General features: G+C 40.1%; 1 protein-coding gene across 2 annotated transcripts; it reads left to right on the top strand.

Moving 5' to 3' along the window:
- The first annotated feature begins 485 nt into the window (after nucleotides 1–485).
- Nucleotides 486–23,186, top strand: ak2 (adenylate kinase 2). 2 transcript variants are annotated; one of them, XM_053334603.1, is made up of 7 exons: nucleotides 486–679; nucleotides 5,599–5,724; nucleotides 7,373–7,483; nucleotides 9,518–9,612; nucleotides 13,986–14,058; nucleotides 17,820–18,039; nucleotides 22,886–23,186. In XM_053334603.1, exons 1-7 carry the CDS (start codon nucleotides 581–583, stop codon nucleotides 22,891–22,893), a joined length of 732 nt encoding a protein of 243 aa, XP_053190578.1. In that variant the 5' UTR covers nucleotides 486–580; the 3' UTR covers nucleotides 22,894–23,186. The 2 variants fall into 2 exon arrangements, with proteins under 2 accessions (XP_053190578.1, XP_053190577.1); XM_053334602.1 differs by lacking the exon at nucleotides 22,886–23,186 and having other exon boundaries at nucleotides 17,820–18,065.
- The last annotated feature ends 715 nt before the right edge of the window (nucleotides 23,187–23,901 follow it).

Here is a 23,901-nt window from a genome sequence, read left to right as displayed (position 1 = left end):
CCCTGGGTATGAAATGTGCTATAAATAAAGCTGCCTTGCCTTGCCATTGTCCCAGTATGAGGGAATTATTTATTCAAAAAAAACTAGTTCCTGTTCAAAGACAATGCTTAGTGTGTGATTTATTTACAAGGTATAACAAATGTTGATTTCAGATAATAAAAACAGCAACATATGTATTCAGTAAGATGTTAAATGTCAACAAAAAAGAGCAAAATCTTAATGGTCTGACTTTGTAATCATCAGCATTTATTATGAGTAACTATAATTTAACATACACACATAACACCGTTACATATATTGATTATTGTTACACATATTTAACATTTTGGACTGAAGCCTTCATCGGATGTTACGATAGTAGGCGTTGTTGAATTATAGCCAATCAGCGCACACCATAAATAACTGATCGTGAGACAGCCAATCAGACGCCCGTATTCCCCATAGGGGGCGGGACTTCACCATTGTCGCGAAGAAGAGGCGGAGGCTCTTCCTCTCCGGGGTAACTTGGTGAAGTGTCAGCAGGGCACTGGAAGGCAGAGTTAGGTAAAGTTTTCTGTCCTGCTGGTCTCCCGGTTAAGACATGGCCCCCAGCGCGCAGCTCAAAGAGGCAATAGCCGACATGCAGGAGGGGATCCGGGCCATTCTGCTCGGACCTCCCGGAGCCGGGAAGGGGACTCAGGTGAGCTAAAGGCTAACAGCTAACATTAGCTGTTAGCATTAGCTGCTAGCTGTTAACGCATGGTCACCAAGGGAAACCAATGCTAATGCTAATCTACTTACATATCATAGCAGCATTTAGCATATGGACTCATATATCTGATGACCACAGTCTGTATAGTCGCTGCTGCTACCTATAGTCCATGTGTTTGTCAGTTTTATGATTAGTTTAACTAAATAAACACATTTAGTACAACTTTGAGGTATTTGTACTGATCTATTTCCATTTATACTAATATATACTTCCACTCCATTACATTACACTACGTTGGGGAAATATTGTACTTTCTACTCCATTACATGTATTTGGCAGCTTAACTTACTTGTCAGATGAAGATTTGATATAATATAAGCTCTTAAAATACAACATATTGTTATGATAAGATAAGATATGTCTTTATTGATCCACCTTTGAGAGAAACTCATATTGACAACAGTACAGTGGGGGGAAAAGTTACAGCCTAAGTAAATGGACTGTACTTATAGCGCTTTTCTAGTCTTTTTGACCACTGAAAGCGCTTTTACACTACATGTTTCATTCACACATTCAAACACTGATGACAGGGGCGACCACACAGGGTGCCCACCTGCTCATCAGGAGGAAACTAGCCATTCATACACATGCATACACTGTTGGCACAGCAATGGGAGCTATTTGGGGTTAAGTGTCTTGCCCAAGGACACATCGACATGTGGACTGGAGGAATCGAACCACCAATCTTCCAATTGGTGGACGACCACTCTACCTCCTGAGCCACAACCACTTCAGATAAATGATAATGATATACATCTTAGAGTAACATATAAATGAGCAAAATTAGTAGTTGGGGTCACATTTCAGATGGCTATGAGTTATCAACAGCTCCACCAAATAGTGTTTTTCCCCCCTCTAAACTTCTCTATAAATAAATAAATCAGTCAGAAGGATCAAACTACTACCTTTAGTGTAATACTTTAACTACTCTGTAAAGGATCTGATTCTTCCACAAGTGATCCACAGTTTTTGGTTGCACTTTATTTTGTTTATACAGAATTAAAACTTGGAGGACAGGTTATCACATTTTCAAGTTTGTCCTAAAATAGCAGTCAGGTGTCCAGATGAACAGTGAAAGAGGTTTCTTTCTAGCTGTAATCATTCCTCTTCGTTCATACCAGCTATTAAAAGATCTCCTTCAAATGTGCTTTCAATGACAGTGATAGGGGTCAAAATCCACAGTGTGTCCACACAGTCCTTTAAAAGTAGATGTGAAGCTTATAAGTGGATATCTGCCACATTTACAGTCTTTTTTTAAAGCATCAAATTCTCTCTTTGTGTTCTCCTGTTGAGCTGTGGTGGACGTATAGTCACAAAAACATTGACTTTGGCACTAAAAAGACTGTATTGTTGCATTATGAAGGGATTTTCTAATGGTCACTATGAACAAGGCTCTTGCTTTAAGACATAAAATTGTGAACCGTTCCTTTAATTGCAGAAGCAGTTCTAAAGGTTAGTTTTGATATGGGTCAACTTCTGCTCGATAAGTTGGTTTAATGAGCCTATAAAAAGTTTTAAATGCTCATTGTAGTTTACCAAAACCCAAATGAGTAACAAAAAAATCCACAAGTCATCTTAGTTTGGAGTGATATAATGCAAAGAAAAGTGAGTAAATCTAGCCAAAATCTTACAGTGAGCTAATATTTGGTGTTTAATTGAGAAACTGCTGTATTGAAACTGGCATAGATTGTTATCAGTCTCTATATTAATAGATAGCGTTATCATATCTTCAGTACGAGCTGTTGACTCTCAGTATCAAGGTGTTAATGTCGGTCTATTTCTTGCTTGTGTGTGATGTGGTTTTCACATTGAGGTCACATCACTAGTCCATTAAAATCGAAAATAAAAGTGACTGGCAACAACTTTTATATTCATTTATCAAACAGAAAAAACAAATATTTGCTGAGTGTCAGTTCTTAAATGTGATTTACTATCTTTGTTTTGTATTAGAGCTCAAACAGGTAGCGGACTCATGTAGTTAATCAACAGAAAATCATTAAAGGTACAATTAATTAGTTAAATTAGGGGGGGGGAAGCCAATTATTCTGTGGCTCCAGAGGCTGCTTTTCTCTTGTTATATGATTGTAAATTAAATATATTTTGGATTTAGAGTGGTGGTCATCATTGTGGTAAACATTTCTCACCACTTAAAGACTAAACCGTGTATTTAAAAGTACTAAATTGATCTGTAATGTAAATAATTATGAATTACAGCCATCCAGCCCCATTATAATGTAAGTTTGAAGATGTCAGATTAGCCCATGGAAAATTGTGATCGTCATTTTTCACTGTGTGGCGTTTTGATCACTGTACTGTAATAAAAGATGATAGATAGTAAAAAAACAATTACTTATTTATCTTTATGATATCATTGCCAGGACAGTAAAATGCTGAGATCCTGATTCTTTAACACGATTACTCACTGACTCACAGTACAGTAACATCGAGACACAACGAGACCTGCTGCATTGTTGTTGTTTTTTAAATGCTCAGTCTATTTCTGTCACATTTTAGAGAAGTGTAATCTGACAGCTGTTTTTTTTTAATCACACAAACGTCTCACTGTTATGTGTTTTTAAGCTTAATAACTCTCCTGATCCATCTGCGAGTTCGTCTGCTTCACTACAGACAGATTGAGTCACTACTTTGGGGCGAGGCAATAAAATTAATGATTCAATAAATACAAACACAGCTGATTTCTTCATGTGGAGCAGACTTTAAAAAAACTATTGGTGAAGGCAGGATAGGCGGCCGGTAGTGAGGAGCTGCTGCTGAGTGACGGACGGGGGGGAGTGACGCTGAATGCAGGTCGGAGGTCTTCAGGGAGGAGCAAACATGAACTACTAGAGCATCATAGTGAAACAGAAAGAGGCACAATAAATATTCTCTCTTAGCCATAATGGAAAATAAAATTCGGTTTAACGCCCAACCCTAGAACCACTTGACATTTTTAAGCTAGATGTGATGGATTACAAACACAAAAGAGGGTTTAATGTGGAGAACGCCCAGGCCAGGTGGAAGTTCAGCAGCATCTGTTCTGGTCAAACTGGTTCTTCAGGTTAGACCAATATAATAATGAACAGTGGGGAATGAAGCATTACATGTTTTAAACCCTCACATACTCTTCATAATCTGTCTCATAATTACTCTATACAGTTATTCAGTCATAAATTCCCCATCAGTCATTAATACATGTTTGTTTAATCTTATTATTACTATTTTATTTGATACAATATGAAGAATATAATATGTTTTAATGCTGATTTTTGATTTTTTTTTACATAAATACAAGTGAAATTTGTGCATCTGCATATATAAAAATGTATCAGCTGTACACATTTTTTTTAAAAGATGCATTTTATTTCCATTTTTGTGTACTGTTTGTCACATTAAGTAAAGTCAAACTAAAATAAATGTGTATATGGTGTTTTTACAGCTCTCAAAAGTAAAAAAACGGGTTCAAATTTGATGCTGAACTGTATGGAAGGGTTAATATCATGTATTTCTGACTTTGACTAATGATATGAAACAGTGAGAGTGCCAGTCAGCGTAAAGGGCAGTGACTCCTTCCCAGTACGACATACTTGCCTTTTTGCCTGTAATCAAACCCTTTTCCACAATTACATAATTCAATTTAATCTGTGTTGCAACTTTATCGGCACCAGAAGACCCAGGCGTCAGTGAAGTGTTGCCACTAAGAATGTCAAAATGACCCTTTTCTGCCAGATCAGCCACATGTCCGTGTTGAAGTCCGAGTGACACGTGTTCTGGCATTACTCCCGCGTGTTCGGTCTCTTATTTCTTTAACCCTTCTCTGTGGCAGATCTGGTTTTATGTTTCAGGTCTTATAGGACAGATGGATATTCTTGGTCTTAAGATTCATATACTGCCTATAGATAACTACACTGTTATACAAGCCAACTTCAAAAAGCACAAACTGTCTCTTTAACCCTCCTGTTGTCCTCCCGGGTCAAATTGACCCCATCTCTTTTTGACTGTTCCTTCCTTCCTCCCTCTTTCTTTAATTTTTCCTTTGTTCTTCCCCTCCCTCCCTCTTTCTTTCCTCATTTCCTTCCTTCTCTCCTTACTTCCTTCCTCTTTTCGTCCCTCCTTACTCCTTTCCTCCCTATCTCCTTACTCCATTCTTTCCTTCCTTCCTCCCTCCTTTTCTTCCTTCCTTCCTCCTTTCTTCCCTCCCTCCTTCCTTAAGCTTTTCCTTCCTCTTTTCCTCCTTTCTTTCCTCCCTCCTTACGCCTTTCCTTCCTTCCTTCCTCTATTCCTCCTTACTCCTTTCTTTCCTTCCTTCCTCCTTTCCTCCCTGCCTCCTTCCTTACGCCTTTCCTTCCTTCCTCTTTTCCTCCTTACTCATTTCCTTCCTTCCTCTTTTCCTCCTTACTCATTTCCTTCCATCCTTCCTTATTTCCTCCTTACTCCTTTCTTTCCTTCCTTCCTTGCTCTCTCCCTTCCTCCTGTCCTTCCTTGACCTGAGGACAACAGGAGGGTTAAAAAGCTGCTTTTTTTTAAATGCTGTGTTATAACACCTTACCCTGATGATGCTGGAACAGCGTAATCTCCAACACTTGTATGTGATTTCACCCGATCTGCACACAGAGAACATATTAGTCATAAAACTGGGTTACATAATGATCTACTAGAAAAACACAAAAGCTGCTCTCATGTTTAAACCATCCAGAAATAGAGATGCTTGTCTCTGTGTAGTCATGGAGGAAAAGTTCAGCTCTACGGCCACAATGTTCCTAATTTTGTCTGTTAGTGGTTATTTTTTCTACGCCTGAAGATGTATAAAGAGCTCTAACCTGAATTATCTCTCTCTCCCTTCCTTGCAGGCCCCTCGGCTAGCGGAGCAGTACTGTGTTTGCCACCTGGCCACCGGTGACATGCTGAGGGCCATGGTGGCCTCAGGCTCCGAGCTCGGAAAGAGGCTCAAACAGACCATGGATGCTGGCAAACTGGTAACATTTCAGCTCATCTTGGTCTCATGATCTCCGTCTGTGTGTGTGTGTGGTGTCCTTCTCTTTCTATTTACCCTGTTTTAGGGTTTTGTCGATGTTACAGCTCCATCATGCTCAGTCCCAGATCACTTCGTCATTTCTGATCTTTGATTTGTTTCCTGTAACTTTTTACATCTGCCAAAATTAACTGACACCAATGTTTAAAATACAAGCGTGTGTGTAAGAGAGTGTGTGACACCATAAGACGGCAAACTAGGTTACTTCCTCATACATTAAATGAAATAAGAGCCATATTTGGAGGAAGTTATCTGTATTTTTGACACTGTCTTCTGTGTTATTTTGTTTCTGGGTCAGTGACGGTTTTTTTGTGTCCATGTGGTTTAGTCAAATTAGTCCATGTGGTTTAGTCAAATTTAAAGGCGTTCAAATGTGATAATAAACATATGAATAACTTCACACATGCTTTTTTTTTTGTGAACCCAACATAAAAGTTCTTATGATTAGGATTATGGCAAACATGTCTAAGTGGTGTAACCATAAAAACCAAATAATACCAAATTATTAATTTTGTTTAAAAACACTAAATTCTCAATAAAACACCATATCAACTAGTTTGGTATGATAACTTTGCAAAGTATGAAAATTGCAGAGAAGTTATTCCAGTTTTTCTGTAAAACTATCCCTAACCCTCACTTACTTTCACAATCAGGGCTTCCGATCTTACCATGAATATCCAACTTGAGATAATTATTCAACTATTTCCTTGGCGGAGCTTTGACACATTTATTATCAGTATCTTATAAGGCGACCCCTAGACGGAGGTCAAATTGGGCTGAACTAAAATGAGTTTGACACCCCTGTTAAAAATATTAAATCTATTAAATTAATTATTTAATCTGGGGAATCATGTTAATCAGGAACCATTTTTTCTTTCTTTTTTAACTGAAGTAATTATTTGTATAAGTCCACTTAAATACACTGTAGGTAGAAAATATTTATCATTTATCATTATTTTGTGGTTACACCATTTGACATTTTCAGGAGGATTCAGTCTTACCTTTAGTGCAAATGTCATTTCAATGTAAAAAAAAACAAAAAACATTTGAACAAACCTGATTTTTAAAGATATTTTTGAGTTGCTCATCTTGCCAACCCTTATTTACCCACCAACCCTTAAATAGTTTTGTAACCATTAATAGGATGTCACTTTTAACCCTCCTGTTGTCCTCAGGTCAAGGAAGGACAGGAGGAAGGAAGGAAGGAAGGAAGGAGGAAAGAAGGAAGGAAGGAAGGAAGGAAGGAAAGAAAGGAGTAAGGAGGAAAAGCGGAAGGATGGAAGGAAATGAGTAAGGAGGAAAAGCGGAAGGAAGGAAAGAAAGGAATAAGGAGGTAGGGAGCTAGGAAAAGAGGAGATAAGGAAGGAAAGGAGGGAAATGCAGAAAGAAAGAGGGAGGAAGGAAGGAACAGTCAAAAAGAGATGGGGTCAATTTGACCCAGGAGGACGACAGGAGGGTTAAAAGATAACACATGCTCGTCCAGCCTATTCCTGTATGCATGGAGGTTAATTAAATGAGCAGTCAGACGTAAACCAACACGGTGATCAAACTGAAACTGAGTGACTTGTCTTTTATCTTCTTTTATCTTGCAGGTCAGTGATGAAATGGTCGTGGAGCTCATCGAGAAGAACCTCGACACGCCGGCCTGCAAGAAGGGCTTCCTGTTGGATGGATTCCCTCGCACAGTCAAACAGGCAGAGATGGTCAGTATTAGATTTAATTCAATGTTCTTCCTAGTTGTTCTTTGCCGCTGTTACGTAACGTGAAACTAAAACTGTCCTTTTTTAGTAGAGTTTATTTATGAAGGAGTGCTGCGAAAGGGCTCCCTGGTGGACTGAGGGTTTAAGACAATGTAAACTCTGACCTTCCTTTATCTCCCTCCTCATTTCCTCTCAGCTTCTACTGTATACAATCCCAATTACAAAGGCAACAATGCCCCCCAAAAATCCTTAATAATATGGTGGAGTCATTTAAATCAAGTATATTAATCAACATCTAACTGTCAGTTAACTAAAAAAGAAAAATGTCATCCTCAAAATGTTGTTTTTATTTGAATGAAAAGGTCAGGAGCAGAAAATCTTACAACCTTGAATGCACATTATGTAATTTCTGCCACTAGGGGTCTCTCAGTCTAAACAATAATAAAAGACAGAGTTTGATGATGAGGATGATGATGATGTGAAGTAGTGCGGGGGTCATGGAGCTGTTATCTTCATCGTTAAATAAACAGCTTGTAATTGTGAGGATTCGTCATTCAGGAGGTTTTTTATCAGGAGCTGAATTATCTACAGATGTTTCCTCCTTCCCTAAAATAAAAGTACAAGATGATTAAAACCGGGAGGAACACTGAGTGAAGTAGTTTGATGGTGGGAACATTTTTTTTTTTAAATCAGTGTTTCTGTGACGCTGTTTGGTGACGCAGGATGTAAGGAGGGGCTGCTGCTAATGTTTGCTCGGCTTGTTTCTCTGATAACTTGAGATCTAGACGTCCGATGATTCAAATCCTTCATCCTATTAAAAGATACACTTAAAAATGTGACTTAAAACAAAACAAAAAACAGTGACAGTTTCTGGCTTAAAACGACAGTGGTGATACTCTTTGGGATAATTTAAAAACAACAACTTAACAAATTATATAACATAGCTCCAGTAGGTTTTAGACATTTTAAAGCAGAATTGTTACATATTGTGAAATCTTCTCAAAATCACAGAATAAAAACATTCATGGTGGTCTAACTTAAAACTGTACATTTGCAAATTGAAATCCACTCTCAGAAAAAAGCCTTCTCTTAACCCTCCTGTTGTTCTCAGGTCAAGGAAGGAAGGAAAGGAGTAAGGAGGGAGGGAGGGAAGGAATGAAGGAAGGAAGGAAGGAAAGGAGTAAGGAGTAAGGAGGGAGGGAAGGGAGGAAGGAGTAAAGACGAAAAGAGGAAGGAATTTAGGAGAGAAGGAAGGGTGGAAGCAAAGGAGGAAGAAAGGAAGGAAGGAAAGGAGGGAGGGAAGGAAGGGAGGGAGGAAGGAAGGAAAGGAGGAAGGAAGGAAAGGAGTAAGGAGGGACGGGAGGAAGGAAAGGAGTAAGGAGGGACGGGAGGAAGGAAAGGAGTAAGGAGGGACGGGAGGAAGGAAGGAAAGGAGTAAGGAGAGACGGGAGGAAGGAAGGAAAGGAGTAAGGAGAGACGGGAGGAAGGAAGGAAAGGAGTAAGGAGAGACGGGAGGAAGGAAGGAAAGGAGTAAGGAGGGACGGAAGAAAGGAAAGGAGTAAGGAGGGACGGGAGGAAGGAAGGAAAGGAGTAAAGACGAAAAGAGGAAGGAATTTAAGAGAGAAGGAAGGAAGAAAGGAGGAAGGAAGGACGGAAGGAACAGTCAAAAGAGATGGGGTCAATTTGACCCGGGAGGATGACAGGAGGGTTAAATAACAAGACCCAGAAGGCGTCTATCAAAACCTCACCTTGCAATAAAATACAAATCTACTTTAGAAGTGAGAAGTTAAGATCTGTTTCTAATAATAACCGGTCCCAGTCACTGTCTGAGAATCCACATTTTTCACTCTGCAGCAGGATTACATTACATCCTGCCAACATTTCCACTGTGTTCGGCATTCAGCTGATGTTTTTATTTATTACTTCTCACCAGTATGAGTCGTCATATCGGAGGGGAAAAAGAGCTGGGAGTTCTCATGATCAGATATCACTCATGTCTTTATACGTGACCTCCTCCTTTTTGTTGGTCTCTTCCAGCTGGACGACCTGCTGGAGAAGAGACAGGAGAATCTGGACTCCGTCATCGAGTTTGCCGTTGACGACTCTCTGTTGGTCCGCAGGATCTGTGGCAGGTAGGAGCCAGCAGCAGCGTGACAGACAGACAGTTAATTATTCAACACCAGAGACATTCAATCTGTTTTATTTCCCAAGCACGTAGCCGGGACACAACACCGGTTTATGAGTTGCCAAGTTGGTGCTTTCTTTTTTTTTCTTTCTTTTTTCTTTTTTCTTTCCTTCTTTCTTTTGACTGAGAAGCTCCTCATTCTGTCTGTGTGCCTAAATCCACCTGGGCAGGTAGATTGATTCGTGTGAACAGAAGAGTCTGGGACAAGGAGATAATGTTGCAGAGAAGTGGAGCATGAATTAATGCGATTAAGCAGAGACGGTAGCCTGAGGGTTTTTTTTTTGTTTTTTTTAGCATCCTGCAGCTGGAAAGGTAGCAGGTGTGAATCCTTGAAGATGTCGACGTGTCCGAGCTGCTGAAGTGAGCTGTTTAGTGTCCAGTATAGGTTTTAAACTGTGAGGGAAACTCTACTTTTCATGAATGTATAGAATAGCATAGGAGTGATTTATTAGAAGCTACAGCTCAGGAAACACAGAACTTTATAGCAGTTATTGAGTTATTGAGATTGTCCTTCTGTTAACCCTCCTGTCGTCCTCCCGGGTCAAATTGACTCTTTCTTCCTTCCTTCCTTCCTTCCTTCCTCTTTTCCTCCTTACTCCTTTCCTTCCTTCTCTCCTTACTTCCTTCCTCTTTTCCTCCCTATGCCTTTCCTTCATTCTCTCCTTCCTTCATTCTCTCCTTCCTTCTTCCCTCTTTCTTTGCTCCCTCCTCCTTCCATTCTCATTTCCTTCCTTCCTTCCTCTCTCCTTACTCCTTTCCTTCCTTCTCTCCTTACTTCCTTCCTCTTTTCCTCCTTACGCCTTTCCTTCCTTCCTTCCTTGCTCCCTCCTTCCTTCCTTTTCTTCCTCCCTCCTTACTCCTTTCTTTCTTTCTTTCCTCCCTCCTTACTCCTTTCCTTCCTTCCTTCCTTCCTTCCTTCCTCCCTTCCTCCCTCCCTCCTGTCCTTCCTTGACCTGAGGACAACAGAAAGTAAAACAAGAAACAAGGAAACCAAAAGCAAGTGAAGTGGACATGTCTGTTTAAACATGATCAAGCTTTACAAACTTGAGGTGAGCGTCTGCAAAATCCTCCCTTCAAGTCAAAAGTCCGAGTTTCAAGCTGCTTTGAATGCTGCGTTTGCAAAGTTACCTGCACTTCCTCCTCGAGTTGACGCCAGATTGTTCGCACATCCCCACAAACGACGTCCGTTCTGAAGACTCCAGGATCTATTGCAGGCTCAAACATGTACGACGTATTTCTCTAAATTTATATTCTGAGTAAAGAAAGAGAAAAAAGAAGTGAAATCTCTACTACTCGCTGAAGTCTGCTGTGCTAAGCAGAACAGATTGGGCTCATCAGGAGGGAGGCCTTAACCCTCCTGTCGTCCTCCCGGGTCAAATTGACCCCGTCTGTTTTGACTGTTCCTTCTTTCCTCCCTTCCTCCCTTCCTCCCTTCTTCCCTTCTTCCTTCCCTCCTTTCCTTCCTTCCTTCCCCCCTCCCTCCTTTCCTTCCTTCCTCCTTTCCTTCCCCCCTCCCTCCTTGCCTTCCTTCTTCCTCCTTTCCTTCCTTCCTCCCTTCCTTCCTTCCTCACCTCCTCCTTTCCTTCATCCCTTCCTTCTCTCCTTCCTTCCTTCCTTCCTTCCTCTTTTCCTCCATCCCTCCCTCCTTCCTCCCTTCCTTCCTTCTTTCCTTTCTTCCTTGACCTGAGGACAACAGGAGGGTTAAAGAGAAAAACCTCTTTCAGACAGACAGAGGCCCACAGCTCTGCAATAAAGTTAAAATATTGATGATAAATATTTGATGAAGGCCCGAAAACATCTCGGTAGCTTTCGTAACTGTGAGCAAAACCTTTTTGTTTGTTTTTGTTTGTTTGTTGTTTTCAATGCAGTAGCTCTGATCCGTGGAGGCGAAGTAGAAGTAGAGCTCAACTTTATGAGAGACAAACCGTGTTACACCATCCTGTTTCATATAACTCTACTTTGCCAAAAAGCATTGCCAACGCCCCATTAGGGTTTTTAGATCTTCAAAAGAATTTTAGTTTGAACAAGTACGAACACACACGTGAAGTACGCTGATGTAAACCACACACGTTAAGTCCAACATATCAATCACACCGTTTTGTTCAGCTTAATGCATTCAAAGTGCTTTACGACTGACAAGCTGATAATACTGAACAAATTTGAACTAATCTAAACAATAAAAGCAATTTGAGCCCAATGCATGCAGAAAATATAAAGAACTAAATAGAAGAGATAAAGGATAACGATAAATAAAAGGGATCAGATGGAATAAAACGCGTTGTAGGATTTACGTTGTATTGTGTGTTTTTTTGTTTTTTTTGTTTTTTTTTTAGGGCTGCACTTGAGTGATGAGCTAACATGTAGTTTCTTTGAAGTCGGTCACATTTTACGAAGTCACCAAACGGCTTCAAATTAATCCATAGTGACGAATCCTAAACACGTGTATTCACACGTGTATTATTGGTTTAAATAATAATAACTTTTTGTGGACCCAACATAGCATTTCTGCTTTTAATCCATTTTGAGAGAATATATTAGAGGATTATGGCAAAAATGTCTAAGTGGTGTAACCATAAAAACTTTGTCAATAAAACACCATATCAACAATTTTGGCATGATCTTACATTATAACTGTTTATATTAAATAAAGATAATGGAATACTATTGTTCTAAATATTACGTTTAATCTGGGGAATCATGGAGATCAGGAAGTCATTATTATTCCACTTAAATACACTGTAGGTGGAAACAATATTTAATATTTATCATTCTTTTGTGGTTACACCATTTGACATTTTCAGGAGCATTCAGTCTTTCTATTGGTAAAAAATGGTGCTAATGTCATTTCAAATTACATAAAACCAACAAAAATACAAAAAGTACATTTTAACAAACCTGATGCTGCTTTTAAAACTATTTTTGAATTGCTCATCTTGCCAACTCACGGACTCACTCATTAATAGTTAAGTCCTACAACTGCTTATCTAACAGACTCAGCCTTTCTGTTTTAAGGCACTTCATGAGTTAAAAACCAGGAACTGCACACAGTTATTGATTTAGCGATAGCAACAGTTATTGAGTAAGAATTAATATTAAAAAATGTTTTCCAAGGTTGAACTTTTGCCACAAACCACATGCAACAACTAAACTAGGTATTCTGACATTTAATTATTTTCTTGGCTCTCCATATAATTTATATTTCCACACATTGAAATAACGATAGATCTTTCCTCTTTGAGTCCATTTAGCCTCAAAGGAAACGTGTTGCGTCCTGCAGCAGCCGCTCCATCACCAAGATGCTCTGAGACATTTTAACGTGTCACTTCCTGCTCTGACCTCGCACTGATTTTATTAACCCTCCTGTTGTCCTTGAGTCGAGGGAGGAAGGAAGGCAGGAAAGGAAAGGAAAGGAGAGAGGAAGAAGGAAGGAAGGAAAGGAGGGATGGAGGGAGGGAGGGAGGGAGGGAGGGAGGGAGGGAGGGAGGAAGGAAGGAAGGAAGGAAAGGAGGGAGGAAGAGAGGGAGGAAAGAAGGAAGGAAGGGAGGAAAGGGAAGGAAGAAGGAAGGAAAGGAGGGAGGAAAGAAGGAGGAAGGAAGGAAGGAGGGAAAGAAGGACAGAGGAAAGAAAGAGAGAAGGAGGGAAAGAAGGGAGGAAGGAGGGAAGAAAGCGGGGGTGGAGGAAGTACAGAAGGAAGGGAGGAAAGAAGAATTAGACAGGGTCAATTTGACCTGGGAGGACGACACAAGGGTTAATGTAATGTTTGTTGTTTCTCGGTACGTTTCCATCCCTCTCTGCTCTTCTGCCTCCGCTTAGCAACAAATAATGATTCACATAATGGCCACAGATGTGCTTAATATTACACGCTGTGCTCTGATTTGAAGCTGACCCACACACTGAACGGGCAGGCTTGTTTTTTCCACAGACCTTCAACCGTACACGTGTCAGCGCTTTTAGAGAGAAATCGAATTGGGGGAAATCGTTTTTTTATTGTTGTTTGTGAATGCAGCACGGCTTTTTTGTCCTTTTTTCTTTTATTATCACCCCTCTATATTATCCACACGCCTTTTTTTTTTTTTTTTTTTTTTGTGAGGTGCAAGAGGCCGGCTGCTGCCTCCTTTTTCAAGCCAAAGTAGGACAGGGGCATGGAGTGGGATGTGAAAAGGACAGTTAAGTAGTTAAGTGAGTCACTGTAGCTGTCTAACCCTCATCTGTCCTCCTCTTCCTCTTCCTCCTCCTCCTCCGCTCCTTACTCTTGATTTCTTTTCCGTCCTTGTCTTGTCCTCCACCTCCTCTCACCGTCTCTCCTTCGTTTTTCCCCAGACTAATTCATCAGCCAAGTGGCCGCTCCTACCACGAGGAGTTCAACCCCCCCAAAGAGCCCATGAAGGATGACGTAAGTAGTTTCACTATAAACCCACTTAGAAACCACTTCTTGCTAAACTGCCACCTACCTGAAACGACTGCCTGGCTGTGTGTCGGTGACTGTCAGCCAGCTTCAGACTAAGTGCTTTGACGTATTCTGCTTGTATAAATCATTTGAGACATCAACCTTGGATTTCAGGATTTCATTTGAGATGAAGAGAGGCGACTGCTTGGCCTCTAGCAGGAGAGTAGCAGGCCTTTTTTTTTTTTTTTTTTACAGCATAGACTCTTAACTTGTCACAGCAGAAAAACATGTTAAAAAAAGTGTTAATATGAGCAGTGAAATGTCTCTGTGAGCCCAACACAGTCTGAAACCAAAGCAGCTTAATGAAATTCAGTGATTTAAAATTTATTATTCACATTTTACATACTGTGACGTGAAAATGTCTCCTGTTAAAAAAGGTCTCTCGGTTAATGATGATGACCGATGTGGTGTTTTTATATAATGCCAGAAGACTATATTTAAAGTTCCCCTCCAGACGTGTTTTAATGTGTCTAAAATGCTCGACTTGGAGTCATAATTTATGTCTAATATGGGTTTAAAATTCTTAAATATACGTCTTCTCCCTCGTTAAAATTCAATAATCTATGAATATGTAAATATTGTCCATTTTAAAAGTGTTAATAAGAGCAGCGAAATGTCTCTGTGAGCCCAACACACTGAAACCAAAGCAGCTTAATGAAATTCAGTGATTAAGTGTATTATTTACATACTGTGACAGTTAATGATGATGACAGATGTGTTCAGTTATTAAAATTCTTAAATATACATCTTCTCCTTCTCCCTCGTTAAAATTCAATAATCTATGAATATGTAAATATTGTTCATTTTAAAAGTTGAACTGCTGGGCACAAGGTGTTTCAGTTTTTGAGCCCTGCAGGCTTTGAGTTTCCATATTACATTTGTATAAGTTGTATAAGTTGAATATTAAACCAGAATTGGCTCCCAGATAGTAGTCCCAGATGAATGTGAAAACAGATGTTTAGTGTCAAATTTTGCACAGTGAAGCTCAAAAATTCAAATGTAGGGGACAGATTTTATTTAAGATCATTTTTATGGTTGGAAGTAATACAAAATAAATGTGTTTACTCCTTTTACTGTCAGATTTTAAATAAAATATCTTCTCCAGGTCCACTTACTGAGCAAACTCCACTGAAGACCATGAAATGCAATCAAAAGCTCTAAAAAAACATATCTTGATTAAGTTTAAACGTTTATCCCTGGGAATACAGTAAACAAAGCTCAAACATTCATCTGTAAGGGCAAGAAGAAGAAACATATTTTTGAGTGGAGGGGGCCTTTAAACTCATTTTTCACTGGAGCAAACCTCCATGTGTTGATTTAGACCGTGGGATGAAACTGAAAGGCCAGAAAAAGCTACATTGAGAGCTAAAGATCAGCTGTGAGGTTCAAAATAATACAAAATAAATACAAAAACAAAACATGTTAACTGTTTGCTGTCAGCTTTTAAATATAATACCTCAAAGTTTAAATTAAAGTCTTTGTTGAGTAAGAAAGTTTATCATCACTCAGCTCGAGGTCCGCTTACCAAGTTTAATACTGGATCCAAACTATTAGACCAGGGGGGTCAAACTCATTTTCATTCAAGGGCCACATACTGCCCAGTTTAATCTCACGTGGGCCGGATAAATTAAAATGAAGGAAGGAAGGAAGGAAGGAAGGAAGAGTAGACAGGAAAGAAGGAAGAGTAGACAGGAAGGAAGAAAAAGAAGACATGAAAGAAGGAAGGAAGAAAGGACAGATGGAAGGAAGGAAGAAAGGACAGATGGAAGGAAGGAAGGACAGATGGAAGGAAGGAAGGAAGGAAGAAAGGACAGATGGCAGGAAAGAAGAAAGGAAGAAAGGACAGATGGAAGGAAGAAAGGTCAGATGGAAGGAAGGAAGGAAGAAAGGACAGATGGCAGGAAAGAAGAAAGGAAGAAAGGACAGATGGAAGGAAGGAAGGAAGGAAGGAAGGAAGGAAGGAAGAAAGGAAGGAAGGAAGGAAGGAAGGAAGGACAGATGGAAGGAAGGAAGAAAGGACAGATGGAAGGAAGGAAGGACAGATGAAGGAAGGAAGGAAGGACAGATAGAAGGAAAGAAGGAGGGAAGAAAGGACAGATGGAAGGAAAGAAGGAAGGAAAAAAGAGAAGACAGAAAGGAAGGAAGGGAAGATGTAAGGAAGGGAAGAATAAGGAAAGTGGGCCGGATCAGACCCCTCGGCGGGCCGAATCTGGCCCACAGGCCTCATGTTTCACATCCCTGTTTTAGACTAAAGCAACTTTTACATGAAGTCACATGAGCTCAGGGATTATTGCGCTGCTGCTGTGACTGAATGAGAGTAACTGACGGCGGAAACTTTGACTTTCATAACAAAGAATCTTTTATTGAAAGTCTTCCTGATACCTGATCTGCTTAACGAGGTCAGTTTCGGCACACAGATATCAAACCGATAAATACGTTGCGTCACGACTCTTTGTGATTTTAAACCGAGCGTCTTCCTCCTCTGTGTTTAACAAAGCACCATTCACAGAGACACACAATCCTCCAGCTTAGAAAAGGAAAGGCTGAAGCAGAACAGAAGAAACGGGTTTCAGTACGGCAACAAGTGACGTGTGTGTGTGTGAGAGAGAGAAAGCGAGAGGAGTGAAGTGACTCTAGATTAGATCTGGATGAACTGAAATGAGCTCAATGCACAGAAGAAAAAGAGCACTGACCTCATTGTTTGACGCAAAATGAAACCTGTTGTACAAGTCTCAGGCTGTGTTTGAAACCAAATACTACATACTTCTATACTACATACTACATACTTCTATACTACATACTACATACTACATACTTCTATACTACATACTACATACTACATACTTCTATACTACATACTACATACTACATACTTCTATACTACATACTACATACTTCTATACTACATACTTCTATACTACATACTACATACTTCTATACTACATACTACATACTTCTATACTACATACTACATACTTCTATACTACATACTTCTATACTACATACTACATACTAAACAACCAGATAGTAGGCAGACCGTTTACACTGTAGTAAACTACACGATGACCCACAATGCATTTGGTTCCTACCCGAGCTGAAATCATCAGGCTGAAGCTGATTTCATTTTAGCTCTAACTCTGTAAATAAACCACTTTATCCACATTTCTAACCTTTTTAGGAAGAAAGTAAAGTACCCCTTTAGATCCACAATGTGGCGCTAAGTTGTCCAAATAACACGTTTAAAGTTTTGTTCCTGAGAATTCGGAGCCACTCAAGTTAGCCGTAGCGAGTAACGCACTTCCTGTCATTTCCACAAAATAAAACAACCGTTACCTTTTATTATTAAGAAAACCATAACGATAGAATTGGTGCTTTTATTTTGAAAACAGGAAGCGAACATACCCTCGGTGGTGATCTGTGACATTTATATTTTGGGTTTTTGTCAGAAGTTGCGTTGCATCTTGGGTAATTTGAGTGTGAGTAATCAGCTCTTGATGCATACTCTGCATTTCTGGAGAATCTAGTAAACCATCCAGGAACTTCTCACATACTCTAAATCACATACTACGCAGTTGAAACACACTACATACTTCAAATGACGTCAGAGTTAGTACGAGTAGTAGGAAAGTATGCGGTTTGTTATTCTTTCAATCTCTCTCTCTTCGTCCCTCTTCTCACGTGTTCCCTCTCTTCTCCTGTGCTTCCAGTTGACAGGTGAGCCGCTCATCCGCCGCAGCGACGACAACGAGACGACGCTGCAGTCCCGCCTGGACGCCTACCACCGTCAGACTGTCCCTCTGGTGGAGTACTACAGAGCCAGGGGTCTTCACACGGCCATCGACGCCGCCAAGAACCCCAACGTCGTCTTCGCCTCCATCATAGCGGCTTTCTCCTCCGCCACGGAAGTCCCGGCCCGCGCTACCGCCTGTAAAGACCAAGTGTTCTTCATTTAAAAAAAACTCTCTCCATTCTTCGTTCCTGTATCCCCCCCTCCTCCTCTCCTCTCTCTGATTTCCGTCACTGAAGATTATACAAGAGTTGATCAAGTGTCTCAGCGAAGGTGTAAAGATGGAAGACAGAGACTTGAACGTGATTCAAGAAATTCGAACCAGTGTGATCCCTGTTGTAGAAACAGAAAGGATTATTTTGTTACTCTTTATCCTAAAATCAAGTCTGAAAGCGAACAAGCTAATGTAGAGCTTCTGCGTTATAACAAACTCCGCTGCTTCTGCTTCTCATCCGTATAGAAACGATGAGATTTAAGGATTTCTTTTTTTTTTTTTTTGGCAGAGCAGAGAGCCGTGCATGTTTCAAGAGCTGCTTTTTTTTTTTTTTTTTTTTTTCTTACACCTGAATGTGCTTCAAAGCATCGACGTTGGTTGCATATTATTTGCCTTCGCTGGGCATGTTTGCTCTTGTTTAATCGGTGACTTTGCCCTTTTTTCTTTTTCTCTTCCTCGTGCACTTAAAGTATGAAAGCAGTTTGTTTAAGCAGGCAGGCTACACTTCCTCCTCTTTTACTCCTCTAAAGGTAGAAACACATTAGAGGCTCTGGAGTCATTTGCAGTGTGATTTGTAGCATTAAGAGAGAAACGAAGCAGATGGCTTTTATAAGTTAAATTATCGCTATGACGACCGTTTAATAGTTTTGAATGTGAAAAAAACTCCATGATGCAGCTTCTTTTGTGTGATTGCTAAATCATTTGCTCAGAGAAACAAAGACAAACTTGAGTAAATGCCACTTAATGAAACCCAACATCCAGAATGTAATTTATCTTTTATAATAGTATAATTATTATTACAACTAAATATCTCAAACTATCTTTGGACCAAGTAGGAAGGAACAGCTTGCAACTTTCAGTGTCTGACCTCAAATTCACAATGACACTGATGTTTCCGATGTTTGGACACTTTTTTTTTTTTTAGTTTCCTCTACCTCTCTAACCTAGGACATCCTTCCTCTTTTTTTATCTTTACTTTCTTTCTTTGTCCTGTTTCCTCTTTCTCCTCTTCGTCCTTGTCCTGTTCCTCTGTGGTTTTAACTACCGCTCGGACTCCAGAAATGACCCTCCAGACAGTTTAGACAGACTGCGAGGCTAGTTGTGAGGAGAGAGGAGAAAAAAATAACTTGGCATTTGATTATTATGAGTGATTGTTAAATCAATACGCACTTTAACAGAGAAACAGGCTGCACTGTGTTCTCACTGAAGTAGCTGAATCATGTCTGAAGACCTGAACGGTGTGACGTCAGCTCTGTCTGGCCCGACACCAGCGCTGGGTTTTTTTTTTTTACAAGGTTCATAAAGCTGCGGTTGCTTTCTCTTCCTGGCAGAGCATGTGAGTTACTGTCACTCTCGGGAGGAAGTTAATGTGATGAACCTGTTTATTGTTGTATGTTGAAAGAAGCACTTTATACTCTGTACTGTAAGAACTGTAGTGTAATGGGAATAGAAGAAGACTAGGATTTTAAAAAGAAGAGGAGCAGACTTCACTAGGAGAACACAATGTTAAATATTTTGATAAGTTTAGTGGAGCAACTTGACCTTTTTAATGTGGTCATTGTAGTCCAGTATGTACTCTGCTGCAGGGCATGTCGAACTCCTTGAGACGCTCATACACTGAAATATTAAGTTTGCCTAGATGAAAGTTTATGATCGTGGGACAAATGTGTGACTTCAGAGCTTTGGCGACCGAACATTAAGACTCTGACCCAGTCCAAATTAAGACAGCGTGACCAACACTAGATTGTCTTATATCAGTATTTATAGTTTAAAATAGGGCTGGACAATAGGGACAAAATCAAGTATCACAATATTTTTTACCAAATACCTCGATATCGATATTGCAACGATAATGTAGAGATGACTGTTGATGCTTTCTCAAAATATTTACACGATGAAATGTTTGATTAATAATCATCGTAATGTGGATATAATGACAAAGTGGGTAAAAGGAAAATACTACAACAGCTGGAACAGTCTGGTGAGTTCAGAAAATTACACACCCTAAATCTAAGACGATATCTGGTCTCATGTCACGATGTCGATATAATGTCGGTATATTGCCCAGCTGTAGTTTAAAAGGTCTCATAATGGAAGATCGTAATCATTTTAACATGAAGACTAGAAAAGAAAACCAAGGTAACCTGCAGACTGTCTGTTACCTGAACTCACCCTAATAACACAAAGTAACATGAAGGTGAGTTCAAGTGATGGTCAGTGTGTGGGATTCTTTGGTTTTAAAGAGTTTTTTTTTTTTTTTTAGTGTGTAGAACATATAAATACATAACATGCACATTTTGGGTTTTTTTGTGACCAACATACAGACTGAGTTTGATATTTTAACAGTTTAAAAAAGCTTTTCAGTTCTTAGTTTCTAAATAATCTCAAACTCATTTTTTTTACAGATACGATACATCAGCAGGAAGCTCATATCAGCCAATTAATCGATCTAACTCTAGACATTAAAAACTAAAATCCCACAATGTGAAGGCAACACACGTTTACAGCTTGTGTAATGCTAAATGCTAAACACCATATTTACCTCCAAGCTTGCTTTTATTTTGCCCTTTTTTTCATTGCCTGCGACCGGCTTCACACGTTTCTCCTCTTGAGGAGCGGCGTAGCTATGGCAGCGCTGCGGCTGAGACTGGTTAATAAGGTGTTTCTGATTGAATGTAATTATTTTAATCTTCACTGCCGCAGCGTTAAAACCTGACATGGCTCACAATTGATTGCAGACGGCTTATTAAGACCCTTCTCGCACAGCTTGACATAAAATTAACTTTAAAGACTGTTGTCATGGTAACGTATAGGCACCTTTTTGTTAAGATTGTTTTTTTTATTTATGCATGGATATAATGTTTAAAAAAAATCTGGGCTCAAGAAATGACCGTAACTGACCCTTCTCGCACAGCTTGACATAAAATTAACTTTAAAGACTGTTGTCATGGTAACGTGTAGGCACCTTTTTTAAGACTCTTTTTTTTATGCATGGATATAATGTCTTAAAAAATGACCGTAACTGCTGTTTTTTTCCCGTCTGGACTGAATATTTTTGCTCATAATTCAACATTTACATTAAGTGATGTCATAGAAAGACTGGAGCAAAGACGCTGGAAACAAATCTATCAAAAAAAAAAAAAAAAGATTACATTGCATTTAAAGTACGAGCACTTTAAAAAGAATGAAGTCTGTTGTACGTAATGTGAAGTTTTGTGTTTTTAAAGTTGGGTTTAAGTTGTATAGTTTTGTCTCATCACTGAGTGTTCGGAGGCCGAGGGTTCAGTAGTTTAACACTGAACTAAATGTAACTTTTTAACAGAGAGGTTTGCTTTGACATCACAGATAGCGTGAAGGGAATTGGATCAAAGAGACGACGAGCTCTGTCCGTCAGACGCTCCAAAAAATTCCTTCTCGGAAATGTTTTGAATTCAGGCTTTTGGTTTTTTTTTTCTTCTCCCAAAGGTGTCTTTTCACTTTTTTTGTTCCGCTTGTATTTTCGGGTTCCTGTCCAAAGACTTTCATTGATTCCTACGATGGGAACGATGCGGAAAACATTTCAGCTGTCTTCAATTCTCAGGAGAAGTAATTGAGTTTTTTTTTTTTTTCTCGCTCTCTCTCTCTCTTTCTTTCTCTCTCTTTCTCTCTCTGTCTCTGTCTCTCTCTCTCTCTCTGTCTCTGTCTCTGTCTCTCTCTCTCTGTCTCTGTCTCTCTCTCTGTCTCTCTTTCTTTCTCTCTGTCTCTGTCTCTCTCTTTCTCTCTCTGTCTCTCTCTCTTTCTCTCTCTTTCTCTGTCTGTCTCTCTCTCTTTCTCTCTCTCTCTGTCTCTGTCTCTCTCCCTCTCTCTCTTTCTTTCTCTCTGTCTCTCTCTCTGTCTCTCTCTCTCTCTCTCTCTGTCTCTCTGTCTCTTTCTCTGTCTCTCTTTCTCTCTGTCTCTCTCCCTCTCTCTCTTTCTTTCTCTCTGTCTCTCTCTCTGTCTCTCTCTCTGTCTCTCTGTCTCTTTCTCTGTCTCTCTTTCTCTCTGTCTCTCTCTCTCTCTCTCCCTCTCCCTCTCCCTCTCCCTCTCTCTCTCTCCCTCTCCCTCTCCCTCTCCCTCTCCCTCTCCCTCTCCCTCTCCCTCTCTCTCTCTCTCTCTCTCTCTCTCTCTCTCATATATATATAGATCGATACTAATCGATAGATAGAAACTCGCAGCTCGGCCTCTGAGCACTCCTGTGACCTTTTCCTCTTCTCCTTGACTCCCCAGTCTCCGCCACTACTCTGTAGTCACCTGGTGTTTGTGTTCAGTGGAAACATCTTGCATGCAGACTGTGTCACCTGCAGCTTCCCCCTGAATACTGATCTTTCTTTTTCTCTCGGGGGTTGTTGTGATGAAAAACAGTAGCAGATGTTCAGCAGTTCCCAGTAGGCAGATTTCACTCTTTTATTTAGCTCGGCGAGACAATTTCATGCCATATTTCCCTTTTAATATTCTGTACTGATGTTTTTTTTTTTATTTTGTATTTATCACTCTTGGAAATCTGTTTGTTTGGCGTCAATGAATGTGACTTTTTTTCTTTTCTTTTTTTTTATTTGCACTTTAAAGTGAACGCTAATTGAACTCGCTGATGGATAGGAGTAATTTTTTTTTTGTCCGTTTTTCATTTCTCTTGTCAAACTTCCAGCATTTAAATGACCCAAAAAAAAAAGTACAGTTAGTCATGGCTTGTTGAAATGTATCTGTAATTCACCCAAGACTTCTCTTCCCCTCTCTCTCTCCCTTTTGTTTTCCAGCTGGTTGAATCCTGAGCTGCTCCATTCCCACCGAGGCGAAGGATTGGAGCTCGGGTGGACAGACGGAGGGATGGGTCAGTGGGAGGGAGGGATGGATGGAGGGAGGGAGGGAATCAGAAAATAAGAGGAATCCTCATGTTTCATAAGTGTTTAAAGGCTAACGGATAAAATAATGCGATGCTGTCGTGCTCTTAGTTGCGGCATTTCCAGTAGATACTGACAGGAATGAGAGAAGCCATTTTATGTCCATGTTCCTCATGTTTCCCCTTCTAATAAATCCCATGCTTTTCTACAATCATGACACATTTGTGCACCGAGTGTTTTCTCTTCATCAGACTGCATGCTTCACAATATTTGGGGTGTTTTTTTGTTTTTTCTTAACCCTCCTGTTGTCCTCGAGTCAAGTATGGGAGTCAGGTAGGGAGGGAGGAAGAAGGAAGGAAAGGAGGGAGGAAGAAGGGAGGGAGGGAGGAAGGAAGGAAGGAAAGGAGGGAGGAAGAAGGAAGGAAAGGTGAGAGGAAGGAAGAAGGAAGGAAAGGAGAGAGGAAGGAAGAAGGAAGGAAAGGAGAGAGGAAGGAAGAAGGATGGAAAGGAGAGAGGAAGGAAGGAAAGGAGAGAGGAAGGAAAGGAGGGAGGGAGGGAGGAAGAAAGGAAGGAAATGATGAAGGAGGGAAAGAGTGAAGGAAGGAAGAAAGGAGTAAGGAGGGAGGGAAGGAAGGAAAGGAGTAAAGACGAAAAGAAGGAATTTAGGAGAGAAGGAAGAAAGGAAGGCAGGAAGGAAGGAAAGGAGTAAGGAGGGAGGGAGGAAAGAAGGAACAGTCAAAACAGACGGGTTCAATTTGACCCGGGAGGACGACACAAAGGTTAAATGTTGCACTAGTTTCTGCTTCTGGCGTATCATCGTTACTTTAAAATCACAGAGCAACGCATCTGATACTCCTGAAAAATGAAACCCCAGGAAGTTGCCAGAATCTTTAAAGTCAAGCATTTGATTTTTTAACTTGTTTCCTTTTTAG

This window comes from Scomber japonicus, chromosome 15 (genome assembly GCF_027409825.1).
Source record: "Scomber japonicus isolate fScoJap1 chromosome 15, fScoJap1.pri, whole genome shotgun sequence".
Classification (NCBI taxonomy): Eukaryota; Metazoa; Chordata; class Actinopteri; order Scombriformes; family Scombridae; genus Scomber; species Scomber japonicus.
This window is presented reverse-complemented; position numbering and strand designations above follow the sequence as displayed.

Coding starts and splice junctions, on each gene's coding strand:
- ak2 (XM_053334602.1), top strand. CDS start 581: ATGGCCCCCAGCGCGCAGCTCAAAGAGGCAATAGCCGACATGCAGGAG. Junction 680..5,598: donor GAGCCGGGAAGGGGACTCAG/GTGAGCTAAAGG, acceptor CCTTCCTTGCAG/GCCCCTCGGCTAGCGGAGCA. Junction 14,059..17,819: donor AAGAGCCCATGAAGGATGAC/GTAAGTAGTTTC, acceptor CTGTGCTTCCAG/TTGACAGGTGAGCCGCTCAT.